This window comes from Mytilus trossulus, unplaced genomic scaffold, assembly GCF_036588685.1.
Source record: "Mytilus trossulus isolate FHL-02 unplaced genomic scaffold, PNRI_Mtr1.1.1.hap1 h1tg000128l__unscaffolded, whole genome shotgun sequence".
In the NCBI taxonomy this organism is placed as follows: domain Eukaryota; kingdom Metazoa; phylum Mollusca; class Bivalvia; order Mytilida; family Mytilidae; genus Mytilus; species Mytilus trossulus.
In genome coordinates this window covers 462,739-490,328 of record NW_026963301.1, presented here as the reverse complement: position 1 = coordinate 490,328, position 27,590 = coordinate 462,739, and the positions used below count along the sequence as shown (strand labels likewise).

The 27,590-nt window shown below is 34.1% G+C and overlaps 2 protein-coding genes across 2 annotated transcripts; one reads left to right on the top strand and one right to left on the bottom strand.

Annotated features, from left to right (window-relative positions):
* The first annotated feature begins 2,793 nt into the window (after window positions 1–2,793).
* LOC134700273 (uncharacterized) lies at window positions 2,794–3,957 on the top strand. Its single transcript, XM_063561632.1, has one exon. It carries the CDS (start codon window positions 2,794–2,796, stop codon window positions 3,955–3,957), a length of 1,164 nt encoding a protein of 387 aa, XP_063417702.1.
* Window positions 3,958–11,039: 7,082 nt separating this feature from the next.
* On the bottom strand, window positions 11,040–25,415 carry LOC134700213 (LITAF domain-containing protein-like). The gene is made up of 3 exons (XM_063561570.1): window positions 25,256–25,415; window positions 22,593–22,860; window positions 11,040–12,240 (listed from the first exon to the last, which is right to left on the bottom strand). Exons 1-3 carry the CDS (start codon window positions 25,293–25,295, stop codon window positions 12,132–12,134), a joined length of 417 nt encoding a protein of 138 aa, XP_063417640.1. The 5' UTR covers window positions 25,296–25,415; the 3' UTR covers window positions 11,040–12,131.
* Between the last annotated feature and the right edge of the window lie 2,175 nt (window positions 25,416–27,590).

Here is a 27,590-nt window from a genome sequence, read left to right as displayed (position 1 = left end):
TATGGAAATATTCTTTATAAAGCACAAAGGTGTCAGTATTCACCTCATAAACTTACAAACCCTTTGAATAGACTTATTAAGAAGGGATATAATTACGATACTGTTGTCAAGTCATTAAAGATTGCATATTTTGGCGTTAATATTGAGTCACTGATAAGGTCTTTGCGTCGGAACTAAACACATTTATTCTAAAAACAGTTGTTGGCATGACACGGGTTATGTTCTTCTCATATATGTTATGATGGTATGATACTAAACCCCTTACGGGAAGGATTGTGCCTGATGTTCATATGATGAAATCATAATCTTTCAGTCAGTTTAATTGAAGTCTGGAGCTGGCATGTCAGTTAACTGCTAGTAGTCTGTTGTTATTTATGTATTATTGTCATTTTGTTTATTTTCTTTGGTTACATCTTCTGACATCAGACTCGGACTTCTCTTGAACTGAATTTTAATGTGCGTATTGTTATGCTTTTACTTTTCTACACTGGTTAGAGGTATAGGGGGAGGGTTGAGATCTCACAAACATGTTTAACCCCGCCGCATTTTTGCGCCTGTCCCAAGTCAGGAGCCTCTGGCCTTTGTTAGTCTTGTATTATTTAAATTTTAGTTTCTTGTGTACAATTTGGAAATTAGTATGGCGTTCATTATCACTGAACTAGTATATATTTGTTTAGGGGCCAGCTGAAGGACTCCTCCGGGTGCGGGAATTTCTCGCTACATTGAAGACCTGTTGGTGACCTTCTGCTGTTGTGTTTTTTTTTATTTTGGTCGGGTTGTTGTCTCTTTGACACATTCCCCATTTCCATTCTCAATTTTATTTGTAATAAAAAAAAAACCTATACATAACAGTTACTATTACTGGTCTTTTACGATATTCTCAATACTCAGTTTTCATTAACTATTAATTGACCATGATTGTCGATTTCAAGATATTAATGTATTGATTTGTGTTATTAATTACTCTTATGACTAGTCTAAACCGGATATAATACTGTGAAATCAACACTCAATCAATGTAAATTAGATAGGATGAAACAACCAATAATTTCATTTCATTTCAAAATCGTAAACAAATTCTATAAGACTATCAAGTATAATCAAATTAATTAAAAAGCAATGTTACTGCATTATCCAAATAGAATATAATGCTTCTTGTATTTACTTTGTTGTCATAATAAAGGCTGAGATTTCAGTGTTGTCAGGTTCGAACTGGATTTCTCTTGAGTCTTTTAACCAAGATGAATACACGGTATACATAATTCATAAGAATGTCAACACATTGAACATTACAAAAGGTATACATTTATTCCTGTGTGATTTCTATTTCAACATCTCATAAAGACATAAAAAAAAAAAAAGAAATTACTGCCTGCCATCTCATAACCTATTCTCCTTGTGGCCATTGTTAGCTTCGCTTCAAATATATTCGACTCGGATATCCACTGAAGATATTGAAGATAGTGTGCAATGTTGAGATATAAATGTGCCGGATGCATACATTTAACCATTTTATACATAAGCTGGACCTGGTTGATATCCATTTCAGACGTGGCTCTGTACATCCCGTCATTGTGTTATAGTGCTATAGTTAAAAAAATGTATTCTGTTTTTATTTATTTTTGCTTTCTTTACATGCCTTTTTCTCTTTCTTTGTTACATATGACATGGTCCGGTACTTAGACATCCCGTCATAGTGTTATTCTGTTACATGGATATAGGTATGAGTGCCGATGAGACAACTCTACATCCAAATAACTATTTATAAAAGCACCACAATAGGTATATGGACGGATGCCTTTTTAATATATATCAGTATTTATTGTTCTATACATACATCTCAGTTCCAAGAACTGTTGAAGTATATGCAAACTGTCAGGTTAGGGGCTAAACGCTATGCAGGTTTAGGATGGAAATTGTATGATGAACAGTTTAGACTACGTAGATCACAGGATCCTGCTGGATCCTGGTCTGTCATAGACACTGAGCTATGGTTATTGTATATGCAACCAGCAGGTCCTATTAATGGGCCAGAGTTCAATATTGCACAAAAACCAACAAACAATTTTCTTAAATGCTATGCATATAATTATAATGGGACGTGCACCCAACAATATTGCACATACAAACATGCTTGTTTAAAATGCAGTGGGGTACATCCGGTTATATATTGCACTAATAGCAAAGTGACTAACTCTAATAATCCTCAGTCACCTGGGATTGTTCAGAGATTCAGATCAGCCCGGCCTCAAGCACCACAGAAAACAGCTTCTAATTTTCAACCCTTTGCACCTAGGCAAATGCAAAATAACACAAGATTCCGTTCTCCTGGAGCATTTATGGGACAAAGGCAAAACCCCAGTCAAAATTAAATCGTTGAGAGAATTACTGTCAAATTATGAAAACAAAACTGATGCAGCAATGTTATTATTGGGATTTATAGAGGGGTTTAGATTAAACTATACTGGTCCAAGGATCTCGAGTTTTGCAAGCAATCTCATTTCGGCAGAAGTTCACAAAACCGAAACGAATTTAAAATTACAAAAAGAAGTGCATCTTGGTAGAATGTTGGGCCCCTTTTCAAAAATACCAATTTCAACTTTAAGAATATCTCCTATTGGGGTAGTTGCAAAAAATGACGGGGGATGGCGTCTTATAACTCACTTGTCATATCCTACAAACTGGAGTGTGAATGATTTCATTGATCCAGAAATTTGTAAAGTAAAGTATTCTTCTTTTGATAAAGTAGTTGGGATGATCTCTGAATTAGGAAATAACGTGCTTTGCGCAAAAATGGACATTAGTCAGGCCTTTAGAATTTTATTGGTTCACCCAGCTGATTTTGACCTTCTGGGAATTTTCTTTGATGGGAAATATTATATTAATAAATGTCTGCCTGAAGGCTGCTCTATATCATGTGCCCTCTTTGAAAAATTTGCCACCTTTTTGCATAAAACAGTTGCATTGAAAGCTGGCATTGAGACTTTAGACCACTATTTGGATGACTTTTTCTTTGCTGGTGAAAGTTCAACGGATAATTGTACCATTTTGATGGACACTTTTAATGAAGTATGTAGGCAGTTAGGTGTTCCACTAGCAGAGAATAAAACAGTAGGTCCTACTACATGTATCACATTTCTAGGCCTTGAAATTGACACAGTACTTATGTTGGTTAGAATCCCCCCTGAAAAACTGGATAAACTTAAATTTATGCTTGATCAGGTCTTGTCAAAAAAGAAAATGGCACTGAAGGAACTTGAATCAATTACTGGTTTAATGGCATTTTGTTCAGGAGCTATTATATCAGCCCGTGCATTCATTCGTCGTTTTTACGATTTGATAGCTTCAGTTAAGAATGGAAAGCCTTATTATACTGTCAGATTGAATTCAGAGGTCAAAGCAGATGCTAGAGTTTGGTTAAATTTTCTAGATCAATTCAATGGTCAGTGTTATTTTCCTGATAGATGTTGGTCGACTAATGAAAGTCTGGAATTATTCACTGATAGTGCAGGTAATGTTTTATTAGGTTGTGGAGCTTATTTTCAAGGTCACTGGGTACAATACCAGTGGCCCAGTAGTTGGGCTGATACTAGCATTCTATTGGATATAACATGTTTGGAGCTTATTCCCATCGTGCTGTCTTTCATGATATGGGGTCCTTCATTTAGAAATAAAAAGATTTTGTTGAGAATAGATAATCAGGCATTAGTAAGCATTGTGAACAAAAGAACCTCAAAATCAAAGAGAGTTATGATATGGATAAGACAACTAGTTTTTCTCACTATGAACAATAACATACAATTTAGGGCACAACATATTGAGGGTGAGCATAATGCAATCGCAGATGCTCTTTCTCGATTTCAGGAACAACGTTTTATGGACTTGGTCCCGAATGCAGACAGTTCTCCAGCAGCAATCCCACAAGAATTCCTGTCGATGATTTCAGAACTGAAATGAATCACTTATTATAAATTCATTAGCACCCAGTACACAGAAAGCATATTTGCATAGCATGGACATATTTGTTAAATTCAGAGAAAATCATGGTTTTTCTGATGTCTGGCCTATTCCGCTTGATGACTTGACATCATTTATTGTTTATATGTTTAGAAAGAAATTGTCCCACTCAACAGTATCTGGCTATATATCAGGCTTAAGTTACTTTAATAAAATCAACAATTTAGAAGACAATACACAGAAATTTGTGGTCAGAAAATTGATTGAAGGAATAAAAAGGTTGGGGGGCCCAAATCAAAAGGACACTAGATTACCTATAACAAGAGATATATTGGAAAATTATTGAGGTCACTGGCGGTGATTTGCAAAAACGGGTATGAGACAAAACTGTTTATGACTTCATTTTCGCTAGCCTTTCATGGTTTTATGAGAGTAGGTGAAATAACAGTTGATTGCAAAAATAAGCAGATGCATACTGTAAAATTTGAAAATATAAAGCTTTGTGATACAAGATTAGAGGTGTTATTGACGTCATCTAAAACTGATCAGTTTGGTTCTGGAACAACAATCGTTATTTCTAAGCAGAAAAACAAAAATACATGTCCAGTACAAATAATGGCTAATTTTATTAAAGTTCGCCCACCTTATCTGGGACCTTTATTTTGTCATTTTGATGGATCCCCCCTTACAAGATACCAGTTTTCAGCATTATTAAAAAGGTCTCGGTCAGTAATTGGTATAGAAAACAATGGATTTAAGTCCCATTCCTTTAGAATTGGAATGGCAACTACATGCGCATTAGAGGGTATTTCTGATGAGCAAATTAAAGAAATGGGACGTTGGAAGTCACAGGCCTTTTTGCGATACATTAGGATTTAAATGTGCCTGAACATTATATATGTACATTTATGTGTGTAAAATATGTTTCAATTTGCTTATTTCATAATGCAGTCTTGAGCTGGCATTTAAAATAGTATATTATGTAAATAAATGGTATGTCCTGCATCAATATAAGCAAGTAATAATTGCTTTCTAAGAATTGCAGGACATGCTACAGTTTGGATCGTTGGATCCTCGATTATTAAGCATGCCTTTGGGGAAGCCAGAGGACGACCGGGAGGGGTAAACTTGGGGCTGCAGAGGATGGGAGTAAATATTTGGTGGCAAGGAAAATGTGGAGGTAAAGTGCTGGACATGAAAAAACAAATAAGAACCATGTTAAAATATGAAGATCCGCCAACTATATTAGTTTTACATATTGGAGGAAATGATATAGGGAAAGAAAGTACAAAAACTATTTGTGAACTAATAAGGAAACAGTTCAGTTGGATGCGTCAACTGATGTTGGACACAGTTTTTGTCTGGTCTCAAATTATTCCGAGATCAAGTTGGCGTTACTCTGACAATATTAATGCCATGGAAAAATGTAGATTGAGGGTTAATACCTCTATAGCATCATTTTTAACCAAATCAGATGGTTGTTACATCCGTTACCCTGAGATAAAGGCTAATGAATTATTCTTAATGAAAGATGGAGTGCATTTGACGTCTTTGGGAAATAACATTTTCTTGAATACCCTCCAGGGAGGATTAGAAATGATCATCAGGAATCTTGGCATTAATTTAACCTTCCCCGACTGTAATTAGATTTAACTGTTATGTTAACATTTTATATCTGACGTTTCAAGTAAGTTACTAGGAAGTAACTTGAAAGTTATATATATTAAATTGTATTTGGCACAGCTTCGCGCAGCTTCACCCCCTCTTTTCAGTGGCGGTTGTCCAATCAGATCAAGTTGTTACTCTGATCTTATCGGACAATTTGGCACATTTCGCTGCGCTGGATTTAACATTCATATATTCAGTGAACAGTAATGATAGCCTCTGATTACCAGGGCTCATCAGTCAACTTCTCGTACCAGACATATTACTTAAATATATTTATATTAGTGGTCTGCCATAATTTGCGGTAGCCACATTATAATTTACATATATATTAAATACAGACATTGATAAATATATTTCAGAGCAAGATTGCCAATTTAAATACATATTATATATCATATATGTTATATTTTATTCAAGATAAAGCTGTGGCCAAATACTGCCAAAACCTTATTATCTATTTGTTGTTTTTTGGGCCTCGAGGATAAAAGGATTTAAAATCTATAATTTTAAAGCCCGTTATCCATTGGGTACAAACTCTAATATTTTAATTTGGGTAGGTGGTGGTTCACTGTTGGGTATTTAACATTTGTGTTGATTAGTTTGATCGCAACCTCGCTTTGGTCTTTTCGAAATACGACGGCAAGGTTTCAGAAGACGAAAATTGGACGAGAAAATAATCTTCTTAAAAAACCCACCACCCTCCCAATGTAAATTAATTTTGTGTTGCATGTGTATTTGTTCTGAATGGAAGTAAGAAACCAGATACTGCTTTTAAGTTTATATTTCAGCTTATTTCTGCTAATGGTACTGAGATGGGAGAGTAGGAGACAACTAGTGAACATAAAGTAGATGTAAAAGTTGGACATTGGCAGAGCACATTTCGCTGCGCTGGATTTAACATTCATATATTCAGTGAACAGTAATGATAGCCTCTGATTACCAGGGCTCATCAGTCAACTTCTCGTACCAGACATATTACTTAAATATATTTATATTAGTGGTCTGCCATAATTTGCGGTAGCCACATTATAATTTACATATATATTAAATACAGACATTGATAAATATATTTCAGAGCAAGATTGCCAATTTAAATACATATTATATATCATATATGTTATATTTTATTCAAGATAAAGCTGTGGCCAAATACTGCCAAAACCTTATTATCTATTTGTTGTTTTTTGGGCCTCGAGGATAATAACATATGCAATACACACACAATAAAAGATATGTAACAAGTGTTATAAAAATAAAAAAATAAAATAATATACCACAGAAAATACACTCAATATAATAGTAGCAATGTATAATTATTCAATGAATACTATGTTCAAATTGACTCAAGTGCACCCGGTAAGTGTATCTTCATTTTGAAAAGACAAACATGAGGCATTATTAGTTTGTGCAGAGAAATGTCAATATAAAAAAAATACAAAAAGAACCCAATAAAAAACAAAGCAATTAAGCACTCCCACATTTGACTATGAGGTATACTGCAAATAACAAAGTATATTTAATAAAGGATATTTAATATGACTTATCTGCAGAAAGCACCAAGAGTCGGTGCTTAAAGGGGAGTCCCTACTTGTACTTTATGCAGATGAGTCAAGCTCCTTAATTATTGAAAATATATTTTAAAATTATATTTTTAAGATTATAGATTCTGTGTCCAGCCAGCAAAAATCATCAAGGGACGGTGCCAAAGAATTTGAAATTCTTCTTATGATTTGTGCAGGCTTAACAGGGTATCCAAATTCATATTAAAGAGTTATAATGAATTAGTTATTGCAGATTAAGTTGTACTTTAATTCTTAGTATCTTCTATATATTTGTAAAATGCAAATAGTACATTGGGATCCTCATTATTCATTATCCAAATTAATTTGTTATCAATATTTAAATTTTGAAAGTTTGGACATGATTTTGATATATTTTGCAACAATTCCTCTATTTTTAATAAATGAGTGTCACATTTAAATAGAAAATGAACTTCATCCTCTATTTAAAAAAATGTATAGTACATTCTTGTATGTTTGTCTTTCATTTTTTACTTACGTGCTTTGTCTATATACATTTTTATGTTTCTTTGTTACATATTTGTTTGTTTTTATGTAACATAATGTTGACTGCTGTACCCCATTTTTTTTTACTTTTTTACCTGTGTGTCTATTTTTTTTTGCAGGCATCGTTGTCAAAATTATGGAATTGTAAGCGAATGTCATATAAGTGGTAGGTTTACTAGCTATAAAATAGGGAAACCAGAAAATGTTTGAAACCATGTCAGGAATATGACAGGTTTTATCCATTCGTATAAAGTGTTTTGGCTTTTGATTTTACGATTTAATTATAGACTTTCTTGTTTTTGGCGTTCAGTATTTTTGTGATTTTATTTTATTTTTTTTTAAGATCGAAGCTTTTGATTTATGACTCCTCCATTTGTAAAAATTCTCAAAAGCCAATTTAACCCCTCCACATACCATTCGACTGTCTCAGTTTGGGACCTCGCCAGTGCTTGAATTTTTGTTAAATATACTGTTGTTAATTTTGTTTTAAACTAGGAGTTATTAACTTTGACATATGGAATATAAATGGTTTTTTTATGGAATATACATGTTTTAATCATTGAAGACAGTATGTTGACATTGAGATATTTTTCATTTGTTCGCTTTGAATCTGTTGACTGACACTAGTTATCTTCGCTAGCCAAGGATGATTACCAAGTCCTCTCCTGATAGCCAAGGATTACGATCATGTCCCCTCCTGAGGTATTCAAGAATAACGATCCTGTCCCCTCCTGAGATATTCAAGGATAACGATCCTGTCCCCTCCTGAGATAGCCAGGGATTACGACAATATCCCCTCCTGAGGTATTCAATGATTACGATCCTGTCCCCTCCTAAGGTACATATATTCAAGGATAACGATCCTTTCTTTTCCTGAGATAGCCAAGGATTACGATCCTGTCCCCTCCCGAGGTATTCAAGGATAAAGATCCTGTCCCCTCCTAGGATAGCCAAGGATAACGATACTATCCCCTCCTGAGGTATTCAAGGATTACGATCCTGTCCCCTCCTAAGGTACATGTATTCAAGGATTACGATCCTGTCCTCTCCTGAGATAGCCAATGATTACGATCCTGTCCCCTCCTGAGGTATTCAAGGATAACGATCCTGTTCCCTCCTAAGGTACATGTATTCAAGGATTATGATCCTGTCCTCTCCTGAGATAACCAGGGATTACGATCCTGTCCCCTCCTGAGGTATTCAAGGATTATGATCCTGTTCCCTTCGTGATATAGCGAGGGATTACAAGCCTGTCCCCTCCTAAGATAGCCACAGATTCCGATCCTGTCCCCTCCTAAGATAGACAAGGATGACGATCCTGTCCCCTCCTGAGATAGCAAAGGATTACAATCCTGTCCCCTCCTAAGATAGCCAAAGAATAAGATCCTGTTCCTTTCTGAGATAGCCAAGGATTACGATCCTGCCCCTCCTAAGATAGACAAGGATTACAATCCTATCCCCTCCTAAGACATGGAAGATAGCCAAGGATTACAATCATATCCCCTCCTAAGACATGTAAGATAGCCAAGGATTACAATCCTATCCCCTCCTAAGACATGGAAGATAGCCAAGGATTACGATCCTGTCCCCTCCTAAGATAACCAAGGATAACGACTTGTCCTCTCCTAAGATAGCCAAGGATTAAGATTCTGTCCCCTCATGAGGTATTCAATGAAAACGATCCTGTCCCCTCCTGGGATACCCAAAAATTACGATACTATCCCCTCCTGAGGTATTCCAGGATTACGATCCTGTCCCCTTCTAAGGTACATGTATTCAAGGATTACGATCCTGTCCTCTCCTGAGATAGCCAAGGATTACGATCCTGTCCCCTCCTGAGGTATTCAAGGATTACGAGCATGTCCCCTCCTGAGATGGCCAAGGAGTACGATCCTGTCCCCTCCTAAGATAGCCAAGGATTACAATCCTATCCACTTCTTAAATAACCAAGGATAACGATTCTGTCCTCTCCTAAGGTAGCCAAAGATTAGGATTCTGTCCCCTCCTAAGGTTTTCAAGGATTACGATCATGTCCCTTCCTGAGATAGCCAAGGATTACGATCCTGTCCCTTCGTGAGATAGCGAAGGATAACAATCCTGTCCCCTCATAAGATAGCCAAGGATTACGATCCTGTCCCCACCTGAGATAGCCAAGGATTACGATTCTGTCCCCTCCTGAGATAGCCAAGGATAACGATCCTGACCCGTCCTGAGTTAGCCAAGGATTACGATCCTGTCCCCTCTCAAGATAGCCAAGGATTACGATCCTGTCCCCTCCTGAAATTGACAAGGAATACGATCACGACCCTTCTTAGATAGTAAAGGATTACGATCCTGTTCCCGCCTGAGATATAGTCGAGGATTACGATTCTGTCCTCTCCTACTATCCTGTCCTGTTCTCTCTAACTATCCTGTCCCATCCTCTTACTTCGAAGATGGACACAAGTATGTCTTCAGGTGATTTGGATCGTTGGTTTGCTGTCTCGTATAGGTATACCCAACATATCTGTTAATTGATATTAAAAATATAATTCAAGAAATTCAAGAAATTCGGAGTGTGAATTTTCCTGTAAACGAATAGTTTGAAAACGGGTATAAATTATTCTTATAAATAAACCCAATTTTACAGTATACGTATTCTTTCTGTTTTTAAGTAATACATGTACAAGTAGAGGGATAGATTTCAACTATTTGTTATATTTTTATTTGGAACAATTTACAATGCAGAGGGGATTACAGAATGGAAAAAAAATGGCGAAAAAGAAGAACACATGGCTTAATATACATTGACGATTTTAGTTGAAATGATAGGACATTTTTTTAGTAAGATCTCACTGTTGTCCCATGACTGTATATATAAAACAAAACAAAAACTATAACACCCTTGAAATAATTCTATATGCTTTAACAGAAATATGAATCTAGAATATGGAACCTCTCACGTATGCATTGTGTCATGTTGGTCTCTGTGGATAGTTGTCGCATTGGCAATCATACCACATCTTCTTTTTTTGGAACCTCAGTCTCACGTATGCATTGTGTCATTTTGGTGTCTTGTGGACAGTTGTCTCATTGGCAATCATACTACATCTTCTTTTTTTTTTATATATTGAATCGATTATATATTCCATTGATGATGTATTTCGAATATTTACCACAGCGTGCGTATGTTCGCGTGTAAGTATAAAATTATAATACTGCTTCCCGAAACAATGTGTTATACGTGTGGCTGTATAAACTAACACAAGACGTTTTAAAATCACTTTTATAACTTTATATCGTAGATATTAAAAAGTATAGAGGTACTAACGTATACATGAATAATTCGATAAAACCATGAATAACTTTTGATAAGATAAAAAAAATACAAGTCCATGTAGATGAATATATAAAAGGATTTAAACAATATCATTTATAGAAAAAAATAAAATCTATCGAATGAAATGATTTGATAAAACGTAAAATATAACATCTCAAGCAGAATAGATGTTTTTGGCGAACATATTTTTTTTTATTGGCTGGCTGATTATTAAAAAAATAATTAATATTTAGACATCTGAAAATGCTCAAGTAAACTTATACAGACATGTAAATGGTAAAAAAACCGGCAGTCTTTATTCAAAAACAAGTAACTTTTTCCTTCTTATGATTCCACACAAAATACAAAGTTATCCGTAGAAGTAACAATAAACGTTTAACATAAAGCTACAAGGCAAGACAAAATGCTCAAAGCAATAGTATCAAGATTGCATAAAAAAACACCAACAACATACCAAAAAATATAGAACCGCTTTTCTTCTTAACTTGGAAAATTGTATAGGCACAAAACAGTAAACCTGAGTTTTTAAAGTTTGATTTATAATTTGTGATTCTAAATGACAGTCGTTGACGCTAATTTGAATCGAGCGTCAGTAGTGAGTCTTTTGTAGACAACACGCGCGTATGGCGCCAATATTATGAGCCTTATATATATCCCTGATGAGTTTTTAGGAAAACTTTTGAACCTGTGGCAACTGTATTTCACTGTGGAAATAGCATTCAATCACAGGCACTCGTCTCAAAAAAAAAAATCCTATATCCCTGTATATATAAAGGTATTTAGGGGGGAATTCTGAGACGAGTGTCTGTGCATTCAATTGCTCCATTAATTACAGATCAGAGCAAGTTAAATGTGTGATGCTTGTACATAGTCATAAATAATTTAGGCACTGATACAGAACTTTTTAAAAGATGATTTATGAAGGTTAAATAAAAAAATAATAATGCTTAGACCTTTTGAGAGGGTACAAAGCAGCTACAGATACATAATCAAACAACTTTACTACGATTGCATAGATGTTCACAACATCAATGAAAGTCATGTGACTGAGCCTCATTTTAGATGTAAGTCATGTGACTGAGTCTCATTTTTAATTTAGGTCATGTATAACGAGTGCCACATTATCCAAGTCTACTGTATTTTCCAACCATGTGTTGACAGTTTGGACACGTGTGTGTAACATCTTTGCAGGCATCAACACAAAATGGAATAAAACAACAAATCCAAAATCTACAAAAAAGAGAAGTAAAGTTAGACATTGAATTTAAGATATTGGATTTTTTTTTAGCACATTAACTTTTAAAATAAAATTCTCAATAATGGTAAACTGTTGAGTAGATGCATATTAAGGTCCTTGAGGACAGCTTCAACGTGTACAATGGTGGGTTCATGTATCTCACAATAAAACAAAGTAAATTTAATTCGTGCCACTGAAAAGCCATTTCAGTATTCATCCGCGGTTGTTACGTGATTTCCCTGGCGCGTTAATTGTTAAGGCATCATTTAAAGGAAGATTCGCTTTGGTCAACCGTGAATACGTCCCATGCCACCGAAAAACTTTTTTAATATTCATCCGCAATTGCAAAGCCATTTTTAGTAGCGGACTAGAAATTTTCACAAAGGGAGAGGAGGGCATTAACTGCCTAAGAGGGCCTGCTACATTCATGCTCCAGTGATTCCCTTAATATTTCAACCAATTTTTTCGCATAAAAGTGAAAGTGGGACCCCCTAAATTGGTCTCTGAATTTCCCTCGCGCATCGATCTATGTTTTGGCTAAGCATTACCATGGAAAGGATAATTTCCCTTGGTCAACCGTAAATACGTGCTCCTCAAGAGATATTTCGATATTCGTCCGCAGTTATAATTAAATGATTCGTTTTTTTCAGAGAATATGTCAGCGTAACAAACTGTTATTGAAATAATATTACCATGATATTAACATAACAACAATTCATTGTCTTGTAGTATTATGCAATCATAAATTCTTATCATTACATGTCATTACAAAGCAAAATAGTATCTTGTATACTATTGATCCTTATGTTATAATCAAAGGCGAAGCTGTATGATATTAACCATTGGTAAAGGGGAAACAACTCAAATTTTTCGATTTGACCATTCGTACAGTATCTTTAGAGATCTCATAAACATTAATATTTTGTAAACCGAAAAAATAACACATGTGTAGGGGCGTGAGAGAAATTGGGGAATGATGGTGATTTTTCGATGATAGTTCTCCCCACTTTTGATCCCAAATGTTGTATTCCTCAATTTGAAGAGAAAATTATAGATGATCAACCACTTACATTTAACTATCAGACTATATATTAAGGAGCTTTTAGTTGATTTAATTTGATGGTGCTTAAACTTTCAGAATCACCCCTTTACACATCTTGTTAATGAATATTTAAAGTACTGTAAATCAAGAACTGCTCAATCAGGTTTGCTTTCAAAATAATCACACTATAACTTGTAAGCTTCTTATCTTATACAGTATGTTTAAATTTAATTTTAGACTGATATCCTTAAATATATTATATATTCTAACAAAAACAACAAAGGAAGTTACATTATAGTCTGCATTAACTTGGTTTTTTTTTTATTTTTTGAATTCGAGCGTCACTGATGAGTCTTTTGTAGACGTAACGCGCGTTGGGCGTATATATAAAATTTAGTCCTGGTATCTATGATGAGTGTATTTACAACCACTGGGTCGATGCCACTGCTGGTGGAGATTTTTTCCCCTGAGGGTATCACAAGCCCAGTAGTCAGCACTTTTTGTGCTGACATGAATTATCATTGATATTGTTATATTTATAAATTAACTGTTTACAAAGTTTTTGAATTTTTTGAAATACTAAGGCTTTTCCACCTCAGGCATGGATTACCTTACCTGTATTTGGCAACACTTTTATGAATTTTGGATCTCAATGCTCTTCAACTTCGTAGTTTATTTGGTGTTTTTTTTTAACTTTTGGGGATTCGAGCGTCACTGATGAGTCTTATGTAGACGAAACGCGCGTCTGGCGTATATATAAAATTTAGTCCTGGTATCTATGATGACTTTATTATACCTTGGATGCGAAATAAGAATATGCAAAGCATTGGATAAGGAAATAAATTGTTTTAAGAAAAATAATTGTCTCTCTCCATCCTAAACACTGACAAGAAAATCTTAACACCAGAATCACAATGATTCATAATTACTGTATAATATTACTACGTTTTTCATTGCGAAATCTTATTAACACAGATTGTACTGAACCTGCGTGAAATATTAGCCACTGGACGTTAGGAAACAAGCAATCAGACAAAGATAGTGTACGTCGATAATTCAAATGGTACTGGTCGGTTGTAAGATGGACAATGTATGTGGGAAAATATCCCCTAGTGAATTCCGTGCTATATTAGATGCATATTTTTGTTCTATCTCACTACAATGTATAATAAGGGATACTGTATTCATTGATATATAATGACATTTTATATCAGAATCTAGAAAAGTGACCCAAGGGATGGCAAATCGGCATAGTATAAATATCGAACTTATTTCAATCCATACGTGCTGTATTATGGCATTGCATACATCATACCTACATGTATAGGCGAAATACCACAATTTATTTCCCCTTTTAGTCTTTGATAAAACACTTCTCAAGTAATCATATGCAGACTTTATCTTTGTTTCAATAAAGAGAGTAAAGTTTCAGCCTGTCCACTACTATGGACAAAATTTATACAAAATTCCACATAACTACATATAAATTAATAACCATTACTGGAAAAATTAAACAATCAAATGTTCACCCCCACTTTGCCTGTGCTATGTTACCTCAAGTTTTCACAATATTTTAAAGAAATTTAAAAACCAAATATATAAAACAAGTTGCTTTCTTTAAAAAAAGAAAAGCAATACATGAACCTAAGACCGCTGACTAACGTGTCACCAAAAGATTGTTGCTGAATTTGTGTTTGCTTTTGTATTGAAATAACTGACTGTTAATAGAAGATGCTAGGTGAAAGTATATGTTTACAGCTTCTATTTGAATGGGCCGATTTGAATAGTCATTTTGAAGTTCGATTATTTTATTTATTACTTGGGAATTTGCATAATTTTTTCAATTATAAGCATTTGGCAAATTGTCATTTCTCCTAACCGGATGACTTATGCAAATTGCATAAACCTATCGCAGTATAAATTTATGCTCTCACTTTGCTTTATAATCTGGAATTCTGGATGCATATATTTTATATATCATATCTTTATATTTTGTTTCCTACATGAATGCCTTTATGACCAACTCGTATTTGAAGCTGTCTTTACTCATGGTAGATGTTTTGTGCGGTGAAACCTATGACATGCACTTGATTGGGACCTCTTATGAAGAGACTTATTTTGGTCTCATAAAACATCTCAAATTTGAAGGATTTCCTGATTTTACTTTTAAAATCATTTCAAACATTATACAGGGAAACTTGGTTTTGCCGAAGACTTTCTTAGTTCTGAAGTTAATGACTACCTGTATACACTTTCAAAATAACCAATTTATATAAAAAGGTATGTAGTTATAAAAATATACCAGAATTTAAATGATGTACCTCAGACACGAGTTAAGTCTCCAAAAAAAGCATCAGTGACCCCCTAATGAAAAAAGTTAAAAGGCTAAATACATTACAAAGTTAAGGAATCTATTCTTTGGGTAGACAATCCTTAACTTTTCGAAAATGTCAAAGTTTATAATAGGACAGTGACTCAAAAAAGAAACAAAAGAGAAACATCTCGAGGTCAGAATACCGTTAGTTATGATGACCGTGCTTGGAAGTCACATGTAAAGCTCTTTCTGCCGTGTTTTGAATTTAGATAACAAAAACGAAAATAAACTTTCACGAGTGAACTTAATAGTATTGCATGCAAGTAGTATTTTAGCGCACGAAATAGCAAATAGAAATCATCTCACTGATACTCAGGAAAATAATACGCATTTGCGTTATCACATATCTTAATATCATAGTTGAATTTGAATGTTAAACGGCCTTCATTAAATGTTTTGATTACGGATTCATTGACATTGGCATTTGACATGTGATCTATAAAGTGAACGAATCAAGACGTGTAGACTAGTTGTTCAACACAATGAACTCAATTTTTAAAACCGTACCATCGCAAAATATGTAGATACTATAAGGTTAAAATTTGAAAAATTGAATCACAATTTTACAATAAACTAACGTTACTGTTAGTAATCTTTTCCAAATTATTTTAAATATATACTATATAATATCAATAAACCCGAACGCCAAACATTTGCGGATGGACATTGTATTTATCGAATGAATCTAAATCATAACATTCCACTATATATTTGAATATATTACTATATAAAATATAAGCAAAGACTACTAAATACAAACTAAAACAGTATAAAATAATCAACATTATGGTTGTAATTAAATTTTGTTGTAATTATTGTAAATTATGTTTTAAGGTTGTTGTGAGCTGCAAAGATTTGAAATAATGCTTTATGTAATCTATTATTGAAAACACACAAGTATTTTTATTCACGACCGTTTAAAATTTAAATATTTTATAAATTCATCTTACTTTCCGTTTTATGGATATATTACAATACAAAAAAATAAATAATTACTAATAAAACCTATTAAATACTAAAACGGGATGAAATAATAAACGTAGAAATATAATAATTATTGTTTGTAAACATTTTTTTTGTAGGATTCAAGAATTTATTTAAATTTAATTTGTATGTTTCCTTTACAAACGAATATTTAAAAATACCAAAGCAGAGTATCTTGTCATATTAAATACTTAGTAAATCATAACATTCCACTATATATTTGAATATATTACTATATAAAATATAAGCAAAGACTACTAAATACAAACTAAAACAGTATAAAATAATCAACATTATGGTTGTAATTAAATTTTGTTGTAATTATTGTAAATTATTTTTTAAGGTTGTTGTGAGCTGCAAAGATTTGAAATAATGCTTTATGTAATCTATTATTGAAAACACACAAGTATTTTTATTCACGACCGTTTAAAATTTAAATATTTTATAAATTCATCTTACTTTCCGTTTGAAGGATTTCCTGATTTTACTTTTAAAATCATTTCAAACATTATACAGCAGGGAAACTTGGTTTTGCCGAAGAATTTCTTAGTTCTGAAGTTAATGACTACCTGTATACACTTTCAAAATAACCAATTTATATAAAAAGGTATGTATTTATAAAAATATTCCGGGTGCGGGAATTTCTCGCTACATTGAAGACCTGTTGGTGACCTTCTGCTGTTGTTTTTTATTTTGGTCGGGTTGTTGTCTCTTTGACACATTCCCCATTTCCATTCTCAATTTTATTATTCCTTAATTGTAACTGAAAATATTCTGATTTCAATCATTGTTAGTTTCTTCAGAAACATAAATACAGTATATTAATTTGGTAGATATTTCTTTCATTCCGATTAAATTAGATAAGTTTGATTAGAATATTATCTTTCTGTTTTCCGATTTAATATAAATAGTATAACTAGAATGTTCTCCACGTAAGTCTATGATGAAATACACTGTCAGCATCCCGTGGTTAAATCTTCAAACATAATTAGTTTACATGTTATCGAGACAACGTTATAATTGACCCAGATACACACAGTATACAGTGGTCGTTTTTGTGTTTTTACTTTTTTTGTAAAACAAATATAATTGCTTCGTCAAGGGCCATCAAGGGACCATATCAAAGACGTAGATAACAACCTGTTTAGATCTGTATAAATGACCGAAAAATTTCGAGACGTTCCGAGAAATTTATTCTGACTTCCGGCTGAGAGATATCGAGTGGCCCATAGACACATCCAAAACTCACCAATATATAAGCATGAACCCCTCAGGGGGTTCATGCAAAAAAAATTAATGGTGCTTTAAAACACCAAAGATATAGATTACTAAATCAGAAAAGCTTTAATTCTATAAAATGTAGGATTAATTTCCCACAACTGTCAAGTTCAAGGGATTTTTTTTACCCTTTTTCGGTGACGAACTTTGATTAAGTTAGTGTAATATATACAATTGTGGTTTGTTAACAATCGTCTGACATTTACTGTAAGGCATTACGATAGAGAGGTCACCACGATATATCTTTTGATAAGATCGATTTAATTATGATTGTGTAGACTGTGTATGTAATATGGATTTCCACATTTTTTGTCTCCTACGCAAAAACAAAATAAACGATGCATAACTACACTACAGTGTATGATAGTATATAGTATTATGATGTATAAAATAAAAACCATTAAAATGTCCCTGAGCAAAATATCAAACAATACACAAGCATTTCGAAATGTGAAACCACTTTATATTAGTTCTCATACAAATTTGAAATACTTGGTGCACTATTACGCATCGCCCAAAAATATAAACGTCCTTATGGTTAAATTTCAATCAGCGGTTTTCAGATACTTTGTTAAAATAATAAATTTCACATTTTGAAGCTTCATGTAAGGGACGGTAAAGGAAAATTTAGTATGCACCACAACAGTCCAAATAAAGGCGTTAGTACCAATTTCCCCCTCAAATATAATTTATGACCAGTGACGGAGAAAAATCGTTTTCGCACATTATACGTTTTTTCACCCTTATATTTAGAAATTGTACGTTTGTTCACCCTTATATTTAGAAATTGTAGATAAAACACTAATTATCAGTAAAAGATAGTATATCTTAAGCCTTTAAATCTTCTATTTCCTTTAGTTAGTTAGGTACACTATGCCACATTGGGCCTCAACATGAAATTTTTGGCAGTCCTCAGTATGTCCCAAACCAATCTGATAATATTCCCTGTACACAATCGGGTTAAAGAATGTTTGCGACCTTTGTCACTCCTTGCGATATGTCAATAGGTCCATTAAATTTTTTTGAACATTAACCAACCTCACGGGGAAATTCCCAAATTTACCTTTATATTGTATATATTCGCACCTGGTTGATCTTTGAATCAAATTGAAAATGAAAAAAATAATAATCAAAGAACTAAAGTATATACAAATTTTAACAGTAGCCTAGCCAGTTTTCTATATTTTTTTATTGGGGGGGGGGGGGGGGTTAGGGTGCGGAGGGGATGATTGTATCTCACATATTTGATCTAATTCGTTCAGCCTCCTCTTAGAGAGTTAAAGTAGGGAACCTGTCAAATGCATCCAAAGTATACATATTGCCATAAGTGTGTCCGAGAGAGATTGAGTGCGCGGTTAGATACAGTTAAAAACCAGCTAGATATCGTCTTAATTTGAAACTTGTATGTAATAAAAAAGATAAATTGCGAACGTGTGTTTATGTTTAGGAAACTCACATAGCAATCCTTTACAATTAAAATGTAATTTAAAAGTAAATATCCGGGTTGACAAAACCACAATTACAGCCGTTTGGTTATGATTGGTACGTAAGCACGATTTCATGACGATCTGTTCTGAGTTCTTACAGTTTAATCCCATTTCCAACTTATCTTCGGTACATTTGTCACACATCAAAGATAAAATACCGAGGGGCATTATGTTTAACGGTCAGTGCGTGTCGGTTCGTCCGGACGTCCGGACGTTTGTTCGTCTGTCCTGCTTCAAGTTCAAACTTTTCTTCACGGTAGTTTTTGATGAAGTTGAAGTCCAATAAACTTGAAACTTAGCATACACTTAGTACATACATGTATGTCCCCTAAGGTATGATTTTTTCACTATTTATGGCCAAATTAGAGTTTTTACACCGATTTCACGGTCCACTGGATATAGAAAATGATAGAGCGAGTGGGCATCCGTGTACGAAAGACACATTCTTGATGTAGGTTGTTTTTCTGCTTTGTATCGATATCATTTAGTCCGTTTCAACTATTTTTTATAGTTTGTCCAAATGTTGTACTGTGACGCCAAAGTCCGGGATTAGGGTTTGGTACCAGCAAACACGTTTAAACTCGCAACATTCTTACTGCACCCGTCTCAAGTTTGGAGCCTGTAGTTCATGAAAGGCGTTGGTATCTATATGTCATGGTATTGCTTACATCATGCACTTCATTTCAACTTTGGAGTATATTTGTAACAATTGCAATAATACCACATCTTCTTGTTTTATATTTTAATATACATGTTTACGCTTTTTTAATTGCATGTTAAAACGGAAAATAATACTAGAGGCTCCAAAGAGCCTGTGTCGCTCACCTTGGTCTATGTGAATATTAAACAAAGGAAACAGATGGATTCATGACAAAATTGTGTTTTGGTGAAGGGGATGTGTTTGCAGATCTTACTTTTCTAATCATTCTTGCTGCTTCCAATTTTCTCTATCTATAATGAACTTGGCCCAATAGATTCAGTGGAACATGTTAGTGAAAATATACAAATTTTATGAATAGTTCAAAATTGACTAAAAAGGGCAATAACTCCCTAGGGGGTCAATTGACCATTTTTGTCATGCTGACTTATTTTTAGTTCTTACTTTGCTGTACATTATTGCTGTTTACAGTTTATCTCTATCTATAGTAATATTCAAGATAATAACCAAAAACAGTTTCCTTCAAATTACCAATTTAGGGGCAGCAACCTAACAATGGTGTGTCTGATTCATCTAAAAATTTCAGGGCAGATAGATATTGACCTGATAAACACTTTTACTTCCTGTCAGATTTGCTCTAACTGCTTTGTTTTTTGAGTTATAAGCCAAAACCTGCATTTTACGTCTATGTTCTATTTTTAGCTGTGGCGGCCATCTTGGTTGGTACATGTATGCCGTGTCACCGGACACAAATTTTAAACTAAATAACCCAATGATGATTGTGGCTAAGATTAGTTTAATTTGTCACCGAAGTTTCAGAGGAGAAGATTTTTCTAAAAGATTACTAATATTTACGAAAAATTGTTAAAAATGGAATATAAAGGGCAATAACTCCTTAGGGGGTCAATTGACCATTTTGGTCATGTTGACTTATTTGTAGATCTTACTTTGCTGAACATTTTTGCTGTTTACAGTTCATCTCTATATATAATAATATTCAAGATAATAACCAAAAACAGCAAAATTTCCTTAAAATTACCAATTTGGGGCAGCAACTTTTAAACAACGGTTTGTCTGATTCATCTGAAAATTTCAGGGCAGATAAATCTTGACCTGATTAACACTATTACCCCATGTCAGATTTGCTCTAAATGCTTTTGTTTTTGAGTTATAAGCCAAAAACTCCATTTTACCCCTATGTTCTATTTTAAGCCGTGACGGCCATCTTGGTTGGTATTCCAGGTCACCGGACACAATTTTTAAACTAGATACCCTATTGATGATTGTGGCTAAGTTTGGTTAAATTTGGCCAGGTAGTTTCAGAGAAGAAGATTTTTGTAAAAGTTTACAGACGCCGGACGACGGTCGCCAAGTGATGAGAAAAGCTCACTTGGCCCTTTGAGTCAGGTGAGCTAAAAAAACAAAAGATAAAGAAGTCCACATCAGGCAGACCCCAAAGTTGCAACACTCCCTTCATGAATGACCTTACTTGACTATTGAAGGTCAACGCTATATAGCTGAGTAACATGTACATGATTTAGGTCGCCCATATACCTTAAAATATTCTAGGTCATGTACTCCATTTCACCCCCCCCCCCCTTTTTTTAAGCAACCTCGTCATATGTAGTAACGGAATTCGATATATTGAATGAAAATCTGTTCTTATCGTGTCGGAATTAATATTCGAATAATATATGTCATTGAATGTTCAGTCACATAGGTTTTTCTCTGTGAATTGAGCATGCTTCAAATATTTGTCACTGGACATTACGTCAATCAATCTATTTCCTGTTGTTTGTTTAACATATTCGGTATAGAAATTTATATAAGTTTCCCCTTCCTATGCTTAGGTGGCCAAATTAAGACTTAGTGTTGTGCATAAAAATGCAATCATCTTATAAAAAAATTTAAAAAAACTTAAACCGTAACGTTAACATTGAGTTTAACTTGAACCTTCGCAGTGTCATTCAGTAAATTGACTGTAAGTGTATAGAACATTCGCAGTGTCATTCAGTAAATTGACTGTAAGTGTATATCACATCCGACCGGATATTATTCAAAAATCTAAATTGACAAGTTATAAAATTGTTTTCATCTACGTCATTCTGTCTCTTGTAGATTGTTGTCACTTTGGCCTACCAAGCCCGATTTTATTTTACAATAGGAGGAAATATATATGCACAATTGATAGATGATAAAAGTACAAAATGTAAATCATATATTAGCACGTCTAAATGATTTTCAATAAACTTGTCATCATATGTCTATACTTGAGGCAGTACATTAGTTGGAACCCCCTTTCATGACGATCAACATGATCAATGCAATTTGGATGAGAACATATATAGTTGGAACCCCCCCTCCATTTATCCTCGACTAGGACACTAGCTATTTAGCTAATCATATTGCCGCACAATACAGAATGTAAGAAATATGAAACGAAAATTACAAACGGACAGACGGACATTGTAAATGCCGTATACACTGTAACGCCCATTCATTGTATAATAAATCTGACATACCCAAATATACACATTACTCCAAAAAGAATCCACACCAACATCCCAGTATCATAATTTAAAGCCGTGACTATATCTGCTCTACACGCAGGACATTGCATACGGACTGGAGACTCCCTGAACACCTGATTAACAATCATAGGCTGCTGTACTACAACTGTCTGCGTCTGTGGTTGACCTTGTGGGTAACCTTGCTGAGGTTGACCTTGAGGATAACCTTGTTGACCTTGTGGGTACATTGGTTGGCCTTGCTGTCCCGGTGGAGGATAACCTTGATAATGAAAATAAGTATATATAAAAAAAAGTCATTTGTTCAGTGTGTCTTTACCTGTTTTGTTATTATTTCATTTTGATGGAGTTTCAACTGATATTCTAGTGTGTCTTTCTATGTTGTATATAATATTATACTACTGGTCTAGGTTAAGGTGAAGATTGAAGCCTGTTCAAACGTTGAAAACCACTGCTGTTGTTTGCACCTGTCCTTAGTCAGGAACAACAGCGGTTCCGGTCATTAGGTGATGTGGTACGTACGTGCATGTATCGTTGTTTATATATAATAGATTAGGGACGACATCAAAAGATCAATGAAGGATAACAAACTTAATTCAAATAGTTTGGGGTGGGGGGTTGAACTGCTGCAAGATTTGGTTATCCGACATTGATTTTTTTACAAGTATCCATATGGGTCAATCATTTTTTCCCAAAATGAAGTTAAGAGGGGGGTAAGGGGGTCAGTAAAAAACTATGTGAATTAATTTTTTATCCTTCATTGAACTTTTGATGTCGTCCCTTATACCGTAAGTTTCATGTTTCGATTGTTTTACACTACATGTTGGGACCCTTTATATACTCGCTGTTCAGTGTGAGCAAAGGCTCCATATGTTGCACATTGACCAATAATAGTTTTTACAAGTTATGACTTGGATGGAGAGTTGTCTCACTGGCACTCATACCACATCTTCTTATACCAGGTACCTGAATTCGTGTCACAGTCTATTATTACAATACAAAAATACATATAATTTATTTTTTGTCTTTGTTTCAATGATGCAATTGTGTTATCGTACACTTCAGAGTTGGATAAAGGAGCTTAATATATATAATGAATAGAATTTTTACAAGTATCATTCCCAAACAATGGCTTACTAGGGCCTGAACAGGTATACATGTAGTTAACTGGTGGTTTTAGCACTGTTAACGGTCTTTATAATGAAATAAGTATAAATACAAAAGTTACGATTAGTTTGAAAGAATTTAAATCAAGACATAGAATAATATCAAAGTGTGCATCAATCTCTAAAAGATCATAAAAGAAGGTGTGAATGGGTTTGTCATTATAGAGAATATTTGGTCGAATCTACAGAAATAAAGAAAAGAGAAAATAGGGCCAACAATTATGAATAGAGAACAGAGGCTGATTTAGGGGGGCCAGGTGGCCCGGGCCTCCTCCCCCTTTTTGGGAAAAGAAATTGGTTGCTTATATAGGGAATCACTGAAGCGGAACTAAAGCGGGGCCCCTCTTAAGTCAGTCAGTCGGCCCCCACTTGTGAAATTTTCTGGATCCGCCACTGGAGAATGAAGGGGTGCTAAAATACTAAGGGTAGAGAATAATGGGTCAATTAAATATAAAGCATACAAAAAAAAACTTAAAAATGAAAGAGAATGGAAATGAAAAGGGCCCATCCAGATCCTCAATGCAGAATGTGTATTTTGTATCAATAACAACACCTTCAAAAGGATTTGTTTTCTTCCATTTCCGTGCTTCGTAAATTCTGTTTATACCGGCATACTCTTTATACAACCTTGTGTTTTGTTAATGCTGCTTGCCGATCATTCAGTTTTCAAGTAAAAACTGAATATGATTCGATCGCGGTTACTAGTACTGCTTGACGATTAATATATCAACAGTTTAGTATGGAAAGACTTTTAATTGTAACCCTCTTTTGACACAAAAAGCAAAGACAATCATTAAACTAGAGGATACATTCCCTGAAAAAAATATGACTACAAACACCTTTAAAACTTTTCTTTCAATTGTCCCAGGTATGCACATCACGTGACCTGAACAAGGGAGATGCGAAGCTAGAGTGTATTGCCCTCAAGCTGTCGCAATGAAATGTCAAGCAATTATCTTGGTGTTTTTCATTCATTCATTCACCCATGATCGTATCACAGTAAAATGAAAGGTCATAAAATGTTTCATCATTTTTTTCCAAAGCTGATCATATCAAGAAAAATCAAAAGTTATTTAAATCAAAGTTGAAAGAAATAAGGGAAAGCATTTATAAAGAAATGATAAATGTGTGTATCGATTTATGAATTGATAACTTGGTATAAATGTTCGACATGATACCATTTCCCTTGGCATAATGTCAGCTACAACCTGATTAACTATATGTAAATAACCCGTCCCCGTTATATTTATACTAAAAACGGGTTGCTTAATTGCACGTTATGTTCTTATAACACATTTTCATTTTTCAATAATGTGCAGATATGAAAACTTGTAACTTTGTAAAAATTAACCAACTTCTTGATATGCTACAATAAATATTTCACCTACTAATGGATGTAAGTTCGTAGACATCTGTTTCACGTCAAAGTCTCGACAAAGCAGGTCAGATAATTAAGAATAATATGTTTATAAAATTAATTCGATAATTTACCTGGTTGTCCTTGCTGGGGGTACGGTCCCTGTCCTTGCATTGTGAATAGTTAACGCCCTGCACTACAAAAATGTTCAATAAATTAACACACGCTCTGTTGATACACAGGCGGCTAACCTACAGTTAGGGTCTGTCGTTGATAAGTGTTGCACGCACGATAGTTTCTGAAGCTAGTGCGGCAATTTGCTTATTTTAATATTTGATTAAAAAAATATTTTTTAAATAAATAATTGCGTGTTCATGTATTATAAAAGATGGTGTGATTTCACAAATGTCATTATGAGATAATGAACATTTAAAATATATATTTGAATTCATCGATTTAAAAATTTAGATATATCAAAACAAATTGGATGTATGATAAAATTCCCAGGTTTTTTTTAAACATTAAGGCTACTTACAGATATCTTTGTTATTGATAAACGCAATATGTAAAAGTGAATTTAAATCTGATTTGAAGCATTTTAATAGATTTAAATTTTCCCTTGCTAGATGCACACGGATACAATTGGCATATATTGCCTAAAAGGACACGAACGGAGGAATATATTTTAAAAATGTAATTAAGTTTTAAAATTCTTCTTTTCTAGACGTGACTTATGTGTTGTTTTGAAAAGATAGAAATTTGTTTTTATTTGATAACAAAACGGAAAAAATGAAAAATAAACTTAAACATAATTATGTCTGAAGCGCTTTGCTGGATTTACCTTCATCAGGAACGCTCCCAAAGACAAACATTTAAAAGCCAAGAATTTGTCAGTCAACCAACTGAAGAGCTTTACGAACAAAACGGACCTTGAATCATTATAGCTGAATCCATCAGGCAAAGTTGACCGTAGATGAGATGTTAGTATGTTGGACAGGGCAGGTGTTAAATGCGTTAGATTTACCTTACTCATTCTTTCTAATGTGGCTGAGTATGTATACATCCCACACAGCCAAGCGAACGAAACAGGAAGAACATGATCGTAGTTGTATACCTCAGACGACAAAACGAGTTCAAATGTGTGGAAACAGCCTCTAATCATGAGAAATCATGAGAAACGACGACTTCTGAATACCATATCGAATTATGTATATTTCTATTTGTTTTCCTGTGGATTGTTGTTACGATGTCACAGGAAGCATTGTGCTGTCATGAAATTGAGACTACTAAAATACCAATAAAGAGACAATAAACCGACCAAAGATCAAATGAAATACCTAGGCCACCAAATGTTCCTCATTTCAGGCGAGAAAATCCCTAACCCGGAGGCGTGCTTTAGCTGACCCCTAAAAAATAATTCTTATTTATAGTTTAGGAAAATAGACATACTGATTCTGCGCACTTGACGTCACAAATGAATCTCATGTTAGAGAACGACCATTTAACTTGATGGAGGGGTATGGATTTTTCCTTAAAAAAATATTCTAAATCCTTGAACAAAATATTGTAGTCATGCAGATGACAAAAAAAACATAATAAATCAAGTTTTTCCCCATATATTATATAGTTTTTTAAGTTTTGAAGAAGAAAATCATTTGATATATAGCATTGAAAAACAAAAACAGAAATGTTAGATGCTTTTTTACGTAGACAAAAAAATAATACTCCATGCACCCACCCCTGAAGTTAAATGTTTGCTTCCTTAGGACTAGAAAAATAGTTTTGGATAAAGTTAAAACATTTCCTATCATGATTTTCTTGATAGAGGGTTGCTACTCACAAGGCAGCTATTAAACCAAGAGTTCCAAATGGTGAAGTTGAAATCATCCTTTCGTAAATTTTACGAATGCCATCACCGTTAAATAACCGTTATGAAATAACCGTTTCGCAAATGATATCGGATATGTTCCTTACGTCGTAAGTGCAATCCCCTTCCCTTTCATGAACGTTACCTACCGAATTAGACTATTAACCGGATTTGTTATCACATAAGCAATACGACGGGTGTCACATGTGGAGCAGGATTTGCTTACCCTTCCGGAGCACCTGAGATCACCCCTAGCTTTTGGTGAGGTTCGTGTTGTTTATTCTTTAGTTTTCTATGTTGTGTCATGTGTACTATTGTTTGTCTGTTTGTCTTTTTCATTTTTAGCCATGGCGTTGTCAGTTTGTTTTAGATTTATGAGTGTGCCTGTCCCTTTGGTATCTTTCGTCCCTCTTTAAAAAGTAACAGGATGTACAGTTATATACGAGCACACATTTCAAAGAATATATGTGTTCGTGTTTTCCACCATCTGAAGTTGTCTCATTGAAAATCTGGATATTACTGAATAAATCTATAAGGATACCGGATAATCATAAAAACAATTTAATAACCAAAATGTATGTTAAAAATAAAATACAATGAAT

Excerpts from the sequence above, each read along its gene's own strand:
- LOC134700273 (XM_063561632.1), top strand. The coding sequence starts at position 2,794 with ATGGACATTAGTCAGGCCTTTAGAATTTTATTGGTTCACCCAGCTGAT.
- LOC134700213 (XM_063561570.1), bottom strand. The coding sequence starts at position 25,295 with ATGCAAGGACAGGGACCGTACCCCCAGCAAGGACAACCAG. Across the intron at positions 22,861-25,255 it reads CCCCCAGCAAGGACAACCAG|GTTATCCTCCACCGGGACAG; the intron begins GTAAATTATCGA and ends TTCATTATCAAG. Across the intron at positions 12,241-22,592 it reads GGAGTAATGTGTATATTTGG|ATTTTGGATTTGTTGTTTTA; the intron begins GTATGTCAGATT and ends TCTTTTTTGTAG.